The 13,987-nt window shown below is 40.9% G+C and overlaps 1 protein-coding gene across 1 annotated transcript; it reads left to right on the forward strand.

The window, feature by feature from the left end:
• Positions 1 to 1,960: 1,960 nt before the first annotated feature.
• Positions 1,961 to 5,941, forward strand: LOC149424284 (large ribosomal subunit protein uL3). The gene is made up of 6 exons (XM_089651413.1): positions 1,961 to 2,010; positions 2,131 to 2,323; positions 3,077 to 3,245; positions 3,577 to 3,899; positions 4,351 to 4,709; positions 5,700 to 5,941. Exons 1-6 carry the CDS (start codon positions 2,008 to 2,010, stop codon positions 5,898 to 5,900), a joined length of 1,248 nt encoding a protein of 415 aa, XP_089507539.1. The 5' UTR covers positions 1,961 to 2,007; the 3' UTR covers positions 5,901 to 5,941.
• Positions 5,942 to 13,987: the final 8,046 nt, after the last annotated feature.

The following is a 13,987-nucleotide window of genomic DNA, read 5'->3' on the forward strand; positions in this document are numbered from 1 at the left end:
CGTGTTTGATGACCATATCTGAATAGTCAGGAACTTCTCTACCTTCCTCTTTCCCATCTCATTCCTCACCCCACTATCTTCTGCCTCACAACATACCCCAATTGGGGATTTCATAGTCTCACTGGCTCCAGACGGTTGGGAGCAGTTGGGGCTCTTGTGAGGTTTCACATAAAAAGTAATGAAATAAAAAAGAGTTGAGAATGCAAAATTGAAAAAAAATAGCACTTGATTACAACTTAATTAGCTACTAAAATAAACAATTACTTATTTCGTGGTGGGGGGGGGGGGTTGTAAAGATGCATTATATATCTCATCGTTAAAATCGATGTTATAACGAAAATTCCTGAACACAAATGAATAATGGCATATTCAATATAAATTAATATATATTTATATGTATTGAATTATCCTTCGTATCAACTTAAGCCACGAAAGGGCCCATGGGCACACTGAGCTTGGAGGGGCTTTTTTGGAAAGCCAAAAACCTACAGGAGAACAACAAACTAAAATAATGTTTCTATAATGTTATTAGGGGTTCGTGCTATACAATTATATACCACCTTAAAGCATACGTTCTAAGATAATCACAAGAGATGAAGAGATTTTCAAATTCCTGATTGAATTTTTTTTTTTTAATTATCATCATTTAAGGTTTCCCCACATAAAGGTTCTCCCCGCAAAAATCGATCGATCTGATCCTCCTCTCCTGTGCAACAACCAACGGTGTAACAAAATTATAATTAAAAATACACACTTTTCCAAAATTTAAAACGTTGCTTCTCTAGATAAAATTACAATATTTCGAAATTAATTAAAGCCTGTGACAGACCAAGTCATAAGTGCGCTTTATTTGGGTGGCTACCAGTTGGAATGTATGGAGAGTGATATGCTGAAATAGGCCAAGCCATGATGCTTACAGCGTAATGTGTCGCTTACCTTATGCTTTTTTTGTAGAAAATAGTTGACATGTTTAGATTTCTATTAAAAAATACTAATTTTCGGTTGAGTCTGGTAATAAATTAGGTCCATGCAACATATCAATTATTTCGTTACTGGCAGCATTTTTGTGCCGTCAGGGCGGCAACACTGAAACTGAAAAGTCAAACTTTGCTTCAGTGTTGCCAAACGTACGAGGTTCCTCGTACAAATACGAGATTTGTGGCCTTCCGTACGAGGTACGAGGAGACTATCAACCTCGTACAATTATGTACGAGATTTTGATAATACCTATGGCTATACGAACATTTTACTATTATATAACAGTAAAAACTAGTGCCATCAGAACTTGTAGGAACTTCTTACACCAAAAATTACATTGCCGTATTTGCGCGATGATTGTCTATGGTAGTTATCCCATCAACCGAGAAATCCCCGAATAATAAAATTATTGAAATTCCTGAATAATAAAACAGTTCGTTCGTTCTTCGCATTAGTCGTCGCTGTGACACAGAGCGCAAATTTCTACTATCTCTGTTTTTTACGAGTTCCATTTGTTGCATGCCGGCCGTGTTTAGTTGTACTACGTTAGTACGTGTAGCTAATTGAAGTTTTTGAAAAGAAGAAGATTTTTATTGTTAAATACCTAGTCTTTTCGTTGTTTCGTCCAATTGTTTAGCGGTGTAATAAAAGAATCGCTATGAGTGATAACAACGAAAACAATAAGAATAAAGATTTTTTTTAATACCACACAAAAGGATGTTTTATTTAGTAGGAAACTTGCAATACTTTATTTCACTGAGTAAAAAGTCCTAAATCCTACCCATAAAGCGGGTTTTGTTTGCCAAGATCTTGTTTTGTTCAAGGTTTGCGAAATGTAGGGAAATTCTAGGGAAATTTCGCCTCGAAATCTGGGGAAATAATTATTTTATGCATACCATCCTTGGTACGAGGTTTGAAAGTCAAAGTACGAGATTTTTAGCTAATCCGTACGAGGGAATTTTTTTTACGGTTGGCAACCCTGCTTTGCTTTGCCACACGTTTCTCGTTCATTTCTCCGCTTCCGCCAACATGGTAAGCAGTTCTCCGCTGTAATTTCATTTCATCTATACAATCATAATGAGAAAATGTAGTTCTTATTGTGCAAAGTTAACAGTGAATAGTTATTTTAAATGTTTTTGTTATTCTTTTTAGTCTCATCGTAAGTTTTCGGCGCCTCGGCATGGTTCGATGGGATTCTACCCCAAGAAGCGGTCCCGTCGTCATCGTGGTAAGGTGAAGGCATTCCCCAAGGATGACCCTTCCAAACCCGTGCATCTTACCGCCTTCATTGGCTACAAAGCTGGCATGACCCATGTGGTCAGAGAAGCTGACAGACCTGGATCCAGTAAGTACAACAAATACCTACCGTCAATATGCTATCGACATGTGATTGCGAGTGTTAGGGGCAACCCAGATGCTCGTTCTCAATGTGTGCAAAGCTGCCCTCAATGCAGTGATAAGCACTCCGTGTCGTATATTAAATTCGCCGCCCTTTTGGGCAGGCGTAAGCCTGTCATATTCCATTTTCCTACTACAGTCCATTGGACGATGAATAGGTGGAACGGCCATGCCCTGCACAAACTTATTTACCAGCTATTTTTTAAAACAAAAGTATAGCTCATTCTTGCCTGATGGTTTTACGCTCATTCGAACATGTCTCACTCGATTATTTTTAATTTGCGTTATTAATATTCCCACGGCGACTTGCAGGCATGCAGCCTTTCGTTTCTTATGAAAAATACGTTAGAGGGAGCTATGTGATTGTTGCGTATTTCTTATGGGGAAGCAGACACACATATGTCATTTGCCTCACTATTATTTAGTTGAAGAAAGAGCTTATTTTTATGCCGTTGGAATATTAAAAGTGCCTATTTGGTTATTCATAGATTTCTTGAACAATTTATATCATGAAGATTAAAGTCATACAGCGATGAATGTCCATGGCTCGAGACACTACGAATTGACTATGTTGAAAGGTGTGGACGCAATGACGATCAAACCCTCAAAGTCGACACGTCTTATCCAGCCAAACTGTCGAGCAAGAATTTTATTTGTGCAGCCACTTAACGATTTAACTAATAGTGATTCAACTTTCTAGAGATCAACAAGAAGGAGATTGTCGAGGCGGTCACCATTCTGGAGACCCCTCCCATGGTGGTGGTGGGAGTAACAGGGTACATTGAGACCCCCCATGGCCTCAGGTCCCTTTGCACCGTGTGGGCTGAGCATATGTCTGAGGACTGCCGCAGACGCTTCTACAAGAACTGGTGAGATTTAAAAATTGTTTAATCAAGTCATTTTCTATTTTAGTAAAACAAACCAGTCATTCATTATCAATTAAATTTTAAATTCTTGACCCATTCGATAAGAACCTGTGCTGTTAATCATTGTATTGATGTATTATGTGTACTAATTGAAAAACAATCAGCTCTCCTATGGCAGCATGAGAGTATTGCACTGGCTTGTATAAAGCCAGTAAGGGTGTTAGCTTCCGCTCGTAGAAGATGCTACCCCTGCTTGTTTTACAGCTCTACTGAAACAGAGGTGAACGGGTAGTCTGACAGTTGGCTTATCTGGAAAATGTTTACTCTGAATTAGGTACAAGTCAAAGAAGAAGGCTTTTACCAAGTCTTGCAAGAAATGGCAGGATGACCTCGGACGCAAGTCCATCGAAAAGGACTTCAAGAAAATTGTCCGTTACTGCACTGTCGTCCGCGTGATCGCCCATACCCAGATGAAGCTGTTGAAGCAACGTCAGAAGAAGGCGCACGTCATGGAGATCCAGCTCAACGGTGGATCCATCGAGGATAAGGTCAAGTGGGCCAAGGAACACTTCGAGAAGCCCATCAACATCAACAATGTCTTTGCTGCCGATGAGATGATTGACTGCATTGGCATTACCAAGGGAAAGGGTTACAAAGGTAAGCTTATTTTCTACTTCTATTCACGCAAATTTCCTACAAAATTGTGAACTGTGATTTAAACAATAGTGACAAAATGTCGTTAACTCCCAGGGCCGGACAAGCTACCGATAGCAGTCCAGTGAAATCATGACCTTAAGTTGTGTAGAGTAGAGCTAGGATTTAGAAGTTTTTAACGCAATTCGAGAAAATTCCAAAATAAAAAGTTGATATTGGTTAAAAGTCTGTCAATTATGATTTTCAATATTATATTTGGCTTTAGAGATATTTACAAAATATAACCTGTATTTTAGGAGTTAAATAACCCACACAAATGAATATTCTCGCTAATGTTGTGAATCTGAAGCAACTGAAATACCAGCCCACAACCACCCGACAAAATTTATTACTTGCCTTGCAATTAAAAAAAATATTTATATAGATGTCCTAACAATAATGTGTTAATTTCCAGGTGTGACATCCCGTTGGCACACAAAGAAGCTGCCCAGGAAGACCCACAAGGGTCTGAGGAAGGTGGCTTGTATTGGAGCGTGGCATCCTTCCAGGGTGTCCTTCACTGTTGCCAGAGCTGGTCAGAAAGGATACCATCACCGTACCGAGATGAACAAGAAGATCTACCGTATCGGAGCAGGAATTCACACCAAGGATGGAAAGGTTATCAAGAACAACGCCTCCACTGAGTACGATCTGTCTGAAAAGTCTATCACCCCCATGGGAGGATTCCCCCATTATGGAGAAGTCAACAATGACTTCATCATGATCAAGGGATGCTGCATGGGACCCAAGAAGAGGGTTATCACTCTCAGAAAGGTATGTTGACTATTTGTATCTTTTGTTTTATGCAAAATGAACCCTGTATGGAATTAGATTTTTATTCACAACCTTTGACCACGGACTTTGCAATGCTTAACTATTGCTAATGTCTTTCTTCAATTGCTAATTTTAAATCAAAACTCAAATTGGTCTCTGAAATCATAAGATTTGTGTGTAGGTACTTAAATACCCACCTACTTTAATAAACAATGATTTCACACTTGAAAAAAAAAAAAAAAAAAAAAGACTTTACCGAATCATTTAAATTGGGGCCCATATTGAAAGGGAATGTAACAAATCTTCAGACAGATAAAATACCAAATGTTGATCAGTCGTGTTAAAACACACCAATTATAGTATCTAATAAAAATAAATTTGTTTCATTTATTAAAAATCGAGGGTGAAATGCAGATTACGCCAAACTCTGGGAATTGAATAAAAATGCACTTTCTAGATGGGAAAAGTGTGTAGAAACTCGTTAAAAAAAAAGAATTAAGGCGCGGAAGAATAAATTGAGGGAGATACAGCCGATCAAAGTTTAATAAAATTGCACTTCGCGATCTGATATTATGACCATATTAGGACAGTCCGCTGCCATATTTTGTCACTGTTGTGTTGGTAGACCTAATACTAACATCAGCTACATGCGATTGTAGCCGATTTCGTGGGGTAAATTCATAAGGCGCGTAATTATGAAAAACGAACGAATCTTATTCTCGAGTAGGTCGAACCAGTTAACACCAACTTGTCTTTGACACCTGTCAAAATCTAGTCTATCTTAACCTAAGATCTTTTCCCGCGTGTTCTTCGAAAGACGAGCGTCGTATATTTTTACAAAGTTGTTTTAAGGTCTCATATAATAGCTGACTTACCAGCGATATTGGATGTAATATCTAATGTACAATAATGACAAAAATAAATAGACAATGTCATTGATTTAACATGAAAAAGTGTGATTTTGCTAAACATTTATTTAACTTATTTCAGTCCTTGAGGGTACACACCAAGAAGGCTGCCTTGGAAAAGATCAACCTGAAGTTCATCGACACATCATCCAAGTTCGGTCACGGACGTTTCCAGACCCCACTGGACAAGAACTCCTTCATGGGAACTTTCAAGAAGGACAGGCTGAAGGAAGAGTCTGCCGCCACGGCTGCTGCCGCTACCACCACCACTGCCCCCGCTTAATTTTAGTACATTTTATGCGGAAATAAATTGGTGGACACAAATTATTATTCTTTCATTTAAATGTTTATCAAAAGCCTTTCCTCCTATTATATTACTAAACTTTGCATTTTGCACAAATACAGATGTTAGGATTAACTGATTTAGTCTACACCGCATTTATTATTTAGTCTACTTGTCCGAAATATTCATTCATATCAAATTTATTGGTCAAATGCATTATATGTATAGTAATCTGTTAACCATACATTGATAATAGTTTGTCTAGTCTATAGTTAGTAATATAGAGCATTGTAGAAATATATTTGTGCAGTGCCCTCGAGGTGATTTTTCACAAAAGAGGCATTTTTCAAATCATTCAAATATTGAGATTTTTACTCCCAACATTCAAATACGCTATGAGTACCTACCCCACTTGGTATAAACAGACTTAAGTCAAACTACCATTCAGAATTTAAAGGGCACGAGGAACTTGGAACTAAAAGTGTCAGCTACGCTACTCGCTTCGACGAAGTTAGCCGAAGTTCGAAGTGCGTGCCCACCAGAGATGTGCTTTATTTCAAATAAATCCATTTCAAATGGAAATGCAAAATGGGTATTTTGCATTTTAAATGCTTTTCTAAAAACCATTTTGCATTTTAAATGCTTTTCTCAATGCATTTTTCATTTTAAATGCTTTTTTGCAACATTCTTCCTACTATCTCCACTCATCTTTTTTTCAAAAGCCCCAAATGTCAGTCGGTCCTCAACCTCGCTATGAGAGATAATTTACATTTTTCAAGTTGCTCCCTGTGGTAGAAGCCCTGGCAATCGAGTGATACCATTACAAAAAATACTGAACATGGGGCCATGACGCTGTAATATTAAATGTTATATAGCAGTTTCTATGTTTTTACGTTGGCAACATTTGTCCCGCGCAAATTTTTTGTGGTTCATAATCTGTAGTCGTGGTGTTTTTTGATTTACCATCATGTAATATGTTTGTTCTACATTGATGTCCATTATTAAATGACAAAACTGTTTAAAAATTCCATAATTATTTCAATTGTTTTGACTTGAGAAACCATTTTGCATTTTCAATGCATTTTGAAAATAGGTATTTTGCATTTTGCATTTTAAATGCTTTTCTAAAAACCATTTTGCATTTTCAAATGGAAAAGTTTTGACCCATTTCCATTTTGCATTTCAAATGGTTTTGGGTACCCATTTTGCACATCTCTGGTGCCCACACACTCGTGCAACTTCGCGAGTAACTTAGTCTCTCGGACTCGAGTCCTTTGACTCAGGCGCATTTACCGACAACAATCGGAATTCTGCCGAAGCCAAGCGAAGTGAAGTTCGTGCCCACACTATCGTATTCGGTCAACTTCGCGAGTAGTGTAACTGGGCTTTACCATTTATGATATGCGATATGCTCTCGTAATCATGTGTACTTAAAATTATTCACCATTCTGCTTGCCACACATTCCCAATGATAATTAATGTATAGTGAGCGATATGGTGTAATAGACCAGGCCAACATTACTATTATGAGAAGCCCAACGTGGGCTACACAAAGCTGCGCAAGGGCTAATTTTCACATGCAATTAGGCTTTATTCACTGTGAGCTGCCACATATAGCGGGCCACTGCTGTGTTATGTAACTTAATAGGTACACATATGTGCTGGCTGAGCGTAGCTTGCGGGACCTACGTTATGCATGTTTCTCACCCCGCCTTTCACACTCTTGAAACTTGGCAAGCGCTTGAGTGTTTTTTTATTTGATAAAGCATCCTGAAAATGGGCATTTTCGTGGTTTAGCTCAGCTAGCAATGTGTGACCACATCGCTGTATCAAGCCACATAGCTTTCATGTCAATCGTGGCTGTGGATTTGTTTGTGGCCCGCTTGTGCGTATGGGTGACTCATTTTTGGACCTACAGGGTATCTCTAGCCACCTTTTTAAAATGAATTTTAAAGGTGTCTCCTGTGACAAAATATTTTCAAAAATAAAAATGGTTCATTTTTGTCCGTTTTGAAAAAAAATTGTTGTGGGAGACCCAATGTTACAATATTTGAACAATGCAATAAGCGGTCCAGGTATTTCAGTTGCTCACTAGGCTCACCTAGCCACGGCTCCTACCTGAGAGCGACTTGACTGATGTAAATATCTCTTAAAAGCGGTTCAGATGTTACAATTTTAGTTGATCAACTTTTGTTGAATGACAGGATTTCTAACTAAAAACTTTCAACTTCGGATTTCTAACTGAAAACGATCAACTTTCTTGAAAGGTTCACACTTGCCAATGTACTTTGAAGTGTCAAGTTGATCAACTAAAATTGAAATGTCTGAACGGCTATCTAAAGATCGATACTAAACTTTTCTATGCATGTGGTCAAAACAGGAAAAAAGTTTTTATATATCCACGATAAACTCAACCCCTCCAGCGTTTTAGGGTCATCATGTGGAAATATTTTTTTGACATTAGAAAGAGAAATAATAATTCTTTCCAGTTTGCCTCAAATATTTTTACTCGATGCCATTAATAAAATAGCCAAAATGAATATTTCATATTTTGCATCACTATTGTAACAATTGGTATCTTAAAAAAATATTTTTTTATTATACGAACGAGATAAAAGTTAAGTAACAAAAGTTTTCTTAAAAAATAAGATGAAAACAGCAAACTGAACAAAAGTGTTGAACGTACTGAAGGGTATGAAAGTACGCAACCAATTAACAAATAGCACTTGGTTTTCACTTAATTATTTATTTGTTGAAGGACCATGTCCAATTACAACACATTACATATTGTACAAAAGACACGTTACAATACAGGATAATTAAAAAATTAGAGCTGTGACAAAAATACAGCACAAAAACAATAAAGATAATGTCAAGATACGAACAGGACTTGAGTTGAGAAGTAATCCATTCTGGAAACTGGTGAATTTATTTGTGTATATTTTTATTTAGTTATTAAATACATGAATAATAGGGGTTTTTGTGGAATCTGGGCATTTCTAGATTACATTTTGAAAAATAATATTTACAATATTTGTGAGAACGCATTATATGTATTTCATTTTATTTCGCAGCAAAATTTCGAAGTCTATTTTTAAAGTTCAAATGAAAAAGAAAATCCGAAAATCACCACATAAGAAAAAAAAACAATAGATCTTGGAGATAAATGAACTTGTGGGGAATTTGAAAATTCCATCATCTCTTATTTTCGAACATTTGCATTGGCAACTCTGGTCCAAATTTACATTCGAACTAGAGATGGGCGAAGCGGCTCAGTTGAGGGAGCCGGTTCACTAGTTCCCGTTCACTTGAAAGATCCGCTTCGGTGAACCGGCTCGATTGAGCGGGTCACCGGCAGTGTTGCCAACGGATCTTGGCCTAATGTCGCCGTTTTTCAGTTGCACTAATTCTGCCCACATATTCCCCACAAATATTCTACGTGAGCTTGATTCCCCCTTCATTATTCGAAATCCACGGGGGGGGGGGGGGGTTGTACGTACTCCCCACAAAATATTTGAAATCCGTGGGGGGGGGGTTGTTAGAGAAATTCTGTAAAACATAATTCCGCACAAAGGGAAACGTTTTTTTTACGTACTCCCAGCAAAAATTTTGAAATCCATGGGGGGGGGGGGGGTGGCTACGGGATTCCGTTTCATAAAGTTCCTCAAATTTTTCCATTCAAATTAAAAAAAACTAAAATAGCCTAATCGGCGACCTTTACATTTTTACATCGCCGTTCGCGAACGAGTGAACCGGCTCACCACTCGCGGCGAACGAGTGAACCGACTCATCGTTCGCGAACTAGTGAACCGGCTCACCGTTCGCGAACGAGTGAACCGGCTCACCATTCGCGAACGAGTTGAACCGACTCATCGTTGGCGAACGAGTGAACCGGCTCACCGTTCCCGAACGAGTGAGCGGCTGATTTTGGAACCGGATCTTACGGATCCGCGTAAAGATCCGGTTCACTGAGCCGACTCGTTCGCGAACGACTCACTTCTAAAGCTGGGTCCAGACATGTTCTTTTCTCCATACCGTACCTCCGTTTCGTATCAGCGTCGCGATCAAGAACGCTAGTTTGGACGCCCGTTCGGTACGGTACGGTGGTACGGCGTCTCGATACGGATAGAGGTACGCTCCGATCCATCGCGAGTCGGTTTTTCGACCCGTTCAAAGGCGATACGGTACGGGTCTGCGCCAGTCTGGACGTGTTCGCGGCGTGCATTGGTCGTCTTCTCTGTCACTACCCGAATCAGCGTGAAAAATGCAGTGGGATAACTATAATATTGTGAAGCTTATCGATGGATATAGGGCCAGGGAAGTTCTGTGGGATCCCGGAAACAGGAATTATTACAATAAAAATGTAAAGCAAGATGCATGGGAGGAACTGTCTTTCGAAATGGAGTGCGGTGTCGACGATATGAAGAAGAAGATGGATGCTCTTGATCGCGACGCGGATACGAAACGGAGGTACGGTACGGACAAAAGATGATGCGTCCAGAGTTTTTGGATCGCGACGCTGGTACGAAACGGAGGTACGGTACGGACAAAAGAACATGTCTGGACCCAGCTTTAAGCTGGGTCCAGACATGTTCTTTTCTCCGTACCGTACCTTCGTTTCATACCAACGTCGCGATCAAGAACGCTAGTTTGGACGCCCGTTCGGTACGGTACGGTGGTACGGCGTCTCGATACGGATAGAGGTACGCTCCGATCCATCGCGAGTCGGTTTTTCGACCCGTTCAAAGGCGATACGGTACGGGTCTGCGCCAGTCTGGACGTGTTCGCTGCGTGCGACATCTTTCTCTGTTTTTGAACAATTCTAACTCCCACCAACGTCGCCTTTTTTGTTTTTTTTTTCGTTATATTATTGTGAATAACAATGAAGGACGCGCAAGCAATCGTCAAATTCTCAAACACTTCCGCAGTCGACGACATGGTGGGAGGAAATGAACACGCGATGATCGCAGCGACGTTACGGAGATACGGGCTCTTGATCGCGACGCGGATACGAAACGGAGGTACGGTACGGACAAAAGATGATGCGTCCAGAGTTTTTGGATCGCGACGCTGGTACGAAACGGAGGTACGGTACGGACAAAAGAACATGTCTGGACCCAGCTTTGGACGCCCGTTCGGTACGGTACGGTGGTACGGCATCTCGATACGGATAGAGGTACGCTCCGATCCATCGCGAGTCGGTTTTTCGGCCCGTTCAAAGGCGATACGGTACGGGTCTGCGCCAGTCAAAATCAACCCAGCTAAAAGCTGGGTCCAGACATGTTCTTTTGTCCGTACCGTACCTCCGTTTCGTACCAGCGTCGCGATCCAAAAACTCTGGACGCATCATCTTTTGTCCGTACCGTACCTCCGTTTCGTATCCGCGTCGCGATCAAGAGCCCGTATCTCCGTAACGTCGCTGCGATCATCGCGTGTTCATTTCCTCCCACCATGTCGTCGACTGCGGAAGTGTTTGAGAATTTGACGATTGCTTGCGCATCCTTCATTGTTATCCACAATAATATAACGAAAAAAAAACAAAAAAAGGCGACGTTGGTGGGAGTTAGAATTGTTCAAAAACAGAGAAAAGCTCGGTCCAGACATGTTCTTTTGTCCGTACCGTACCTCCGTTTCGTACCAGCGTCGCGATCAAGAACGCTAGTTTGGACGCCCGTTCGGTACGGTACGGTGGTACGGCATCTCGATACGGATAGAGGTACGCTCCGATCCATCGCGAGTCGGTTTTTCGGCCCGTTCAAAGGCGATAGGGTACGGGTCTGCGCCAGTCTGGACGTGTTCGCGGCGTGCATTGGTCGTGTTCTCTGTCACTACCCGAATCAGCGTGAAAAATGCAGTGGGATAACTTTAATATTGTGAAGCTTATCGATGGATATAGGGCCAGGGAAGTTCTGTGGGATCCCGGAAACAGGAATTATTACAATAAAAATATAAAGCAAGATGCATGGGAGGAACTGTCTTTCGAAATGAACACGCGATGATCGCAGCGACGTTACGGAGATACGGGCTCTTGATCGCGACGCGGATACGAAACGGAGGTACGGTACGGACAAAAGATGATGCGTCCAGAGTTTTTGGATCGCGACGCTGGTACGAAACGGAGGTACGGTACGGACAAAAGAACATGTCTGGACCCAGCCAAAAGCTGGGTCCAGACATGTTCTTTTGTCCGTACCGTACCTCCGTTTCGTACCAGCGTCGCGATCCAAAAACTCTGGACGCATCATCTTTTGTCCGTACCGTACCTCCGTTTCGTATCCGCGTCGCGATCAAGAGCCCGTATCTCCGTAACGTCGCTGCGATCATCGCGTGTTCATTTCCTCCCACCATGTCGTCGACTGCGGAAGTGTTTGAGAATTTGACGATTGCTTGCGCGTCCTTCATTGTTATTCACAATAATATAACGAAAAAAAAACAAAAAAGGCGACGTTGGTGGGAGTTAGAATTGTTCAAAAACAGAGAAAGATGTAAGACGCCGCGAACACGTCCAGACTGGCGCAGACCCGTACCGTATCGCCTTTGAACGGGCCGAAAAACCGACTCGCGATGGATCGGAGCGTACCTCTATCCGTATCGAGATGCCGTACCACCGTACCGTACCGAACGGGCGTCCAAACTAGCGTTCTTGATCGCGACGCTGGTACGAAACGGAGGTACGGTACGGACAAAAGAACATGTCTGGACCGAGCTTAAGATGTAAAGCTGATACGAAACGGAGGTACAGTACGGACAAAAGAACATGTCTGGACCCAGCTCAAACTAGCGTTCTTGATCGCGACGCTAATACGAAACGGAGGTACGGTACGGACAAAAGAACATGTCTGGACCGAGCTTAAGACGCCGCGAACACGTCCAGACTGGCGCAGACCCGTACCGTATCGCCTTTGAACGGGTCGAAAAACCGACTCGCGATGGATCGGAGCGTACCTCTATCCGTATCGAGACGCAGTACCACCGTACCGTACCGAACGGGCGTCCAAACTAGCGTTCTTGATCGCGACGCTGATACGAAACGGAGGTACGGTACGGACAAAAGAACATGTCTGGACCCAGCTTAATTCGAACCGAAGAAAATATTTTAATGCAGGTACAACACATAATACAAAACGGGAAATTGTTATTCAATACAATTTTATTAGTGACAAGATGCTAACATTTTACCTGGTGTTCTTCGATGTTAAAAGCGGGTAATCTGAGGGTAATTTTAAGAATAAAAAACGTCTCGACTCCCATACGAAATACAGCACCGGTTGAAAAAAAAGGCTTCAGACTTGTTCAGACTGGTCATCGGTGACGTCACCGGTCACGTTCGTTAAAACCTTAAAAAATATTTAAACTTTTAAAACTAACTGTAACCTAATAACCTAACCGATAATATTCGGCACTCCGGGCGAGAACGATGCCGAATATTCGGTATTCGGCCAAATCACTATTCGTTGCAACTTATGTAGTACAATAATTAATTAATTTAGTTACAAATATTATTTATTTCCATTTTGATTCCACATTGAATCTAATGAAATAAGAGCACTGCCTCCAGATTGTATACGAACAGGGAAAATTATTAAAAACTTTTCGTTTGAACGGCAGGCGATATGCAAGAATTTTGGTTCTGTTTTTCAGTCAGTCGGTGCCGTTGACAAAATGTTTCAATAAAAAATGTTATGACGTAATAACAATAATTTTTACCTAATCAAATGTTTTATTCAATAGTTTGCCACAGTTGGCAATACTCAAACACGAAGACTAGAATCTCTTAAGGACTGGCCTGTCCGGATAAACTGTCAGATGACTACGAAAATATAATCCTATTGCTGCCCACAAATGATTTTACTCAAGGCTCAAGGCATCATCGAATTTCGACCAGAAAATAAATAAGCAAACATTATTGTCAAGTTAATTTTACTTCTTTGCTGTGGTAAGGACGTAATCCGAAAATAAACTATTGATTGGAAAAAAAATTGTAACAACGTCTGTGGCATGCTTTAGTTATGTGCTATTATTAAGGGTCATTTATGATTAACTTGCATCGGTGTGGGACAGAACGTAGCGTCTCCTGTCAGGTATTT

This window comes from Hesperophylax consimilis, chromosome 4 (assembly GCF_061612785.1).
Source record: "Hesperophylax consimilis isolate HC1 chromosome 4, BYU_Hcon_1.0, whole genome shotgun sequence".
Taxonomy (NCBI): domain Eukaryota; kingdom Metazoa; phylum Arthropoda; class Insecta; order Trichoptera; family Limnephilidae; genus Hesperophylax; species Hesperophylax consimilis.

Coding starts and splice junctions, on each gene's coding strand:
- LOC149424284 (XM_089651413.1), top strand. Junction 2,324..3,076: donor AGCTGACAGACCTGGATCCA/GTAAGTACAACA, acceptor TCAACTTTCTAG/AGATCAACAAGAAGGAGATT. Junction 3,246..3,576: donor AGACGCTTCTACAAGAACTG/GTGAGATTTAAA, acceptor ACTCTGAATTAG/GTACAAGTCAAAGAAGAAGG.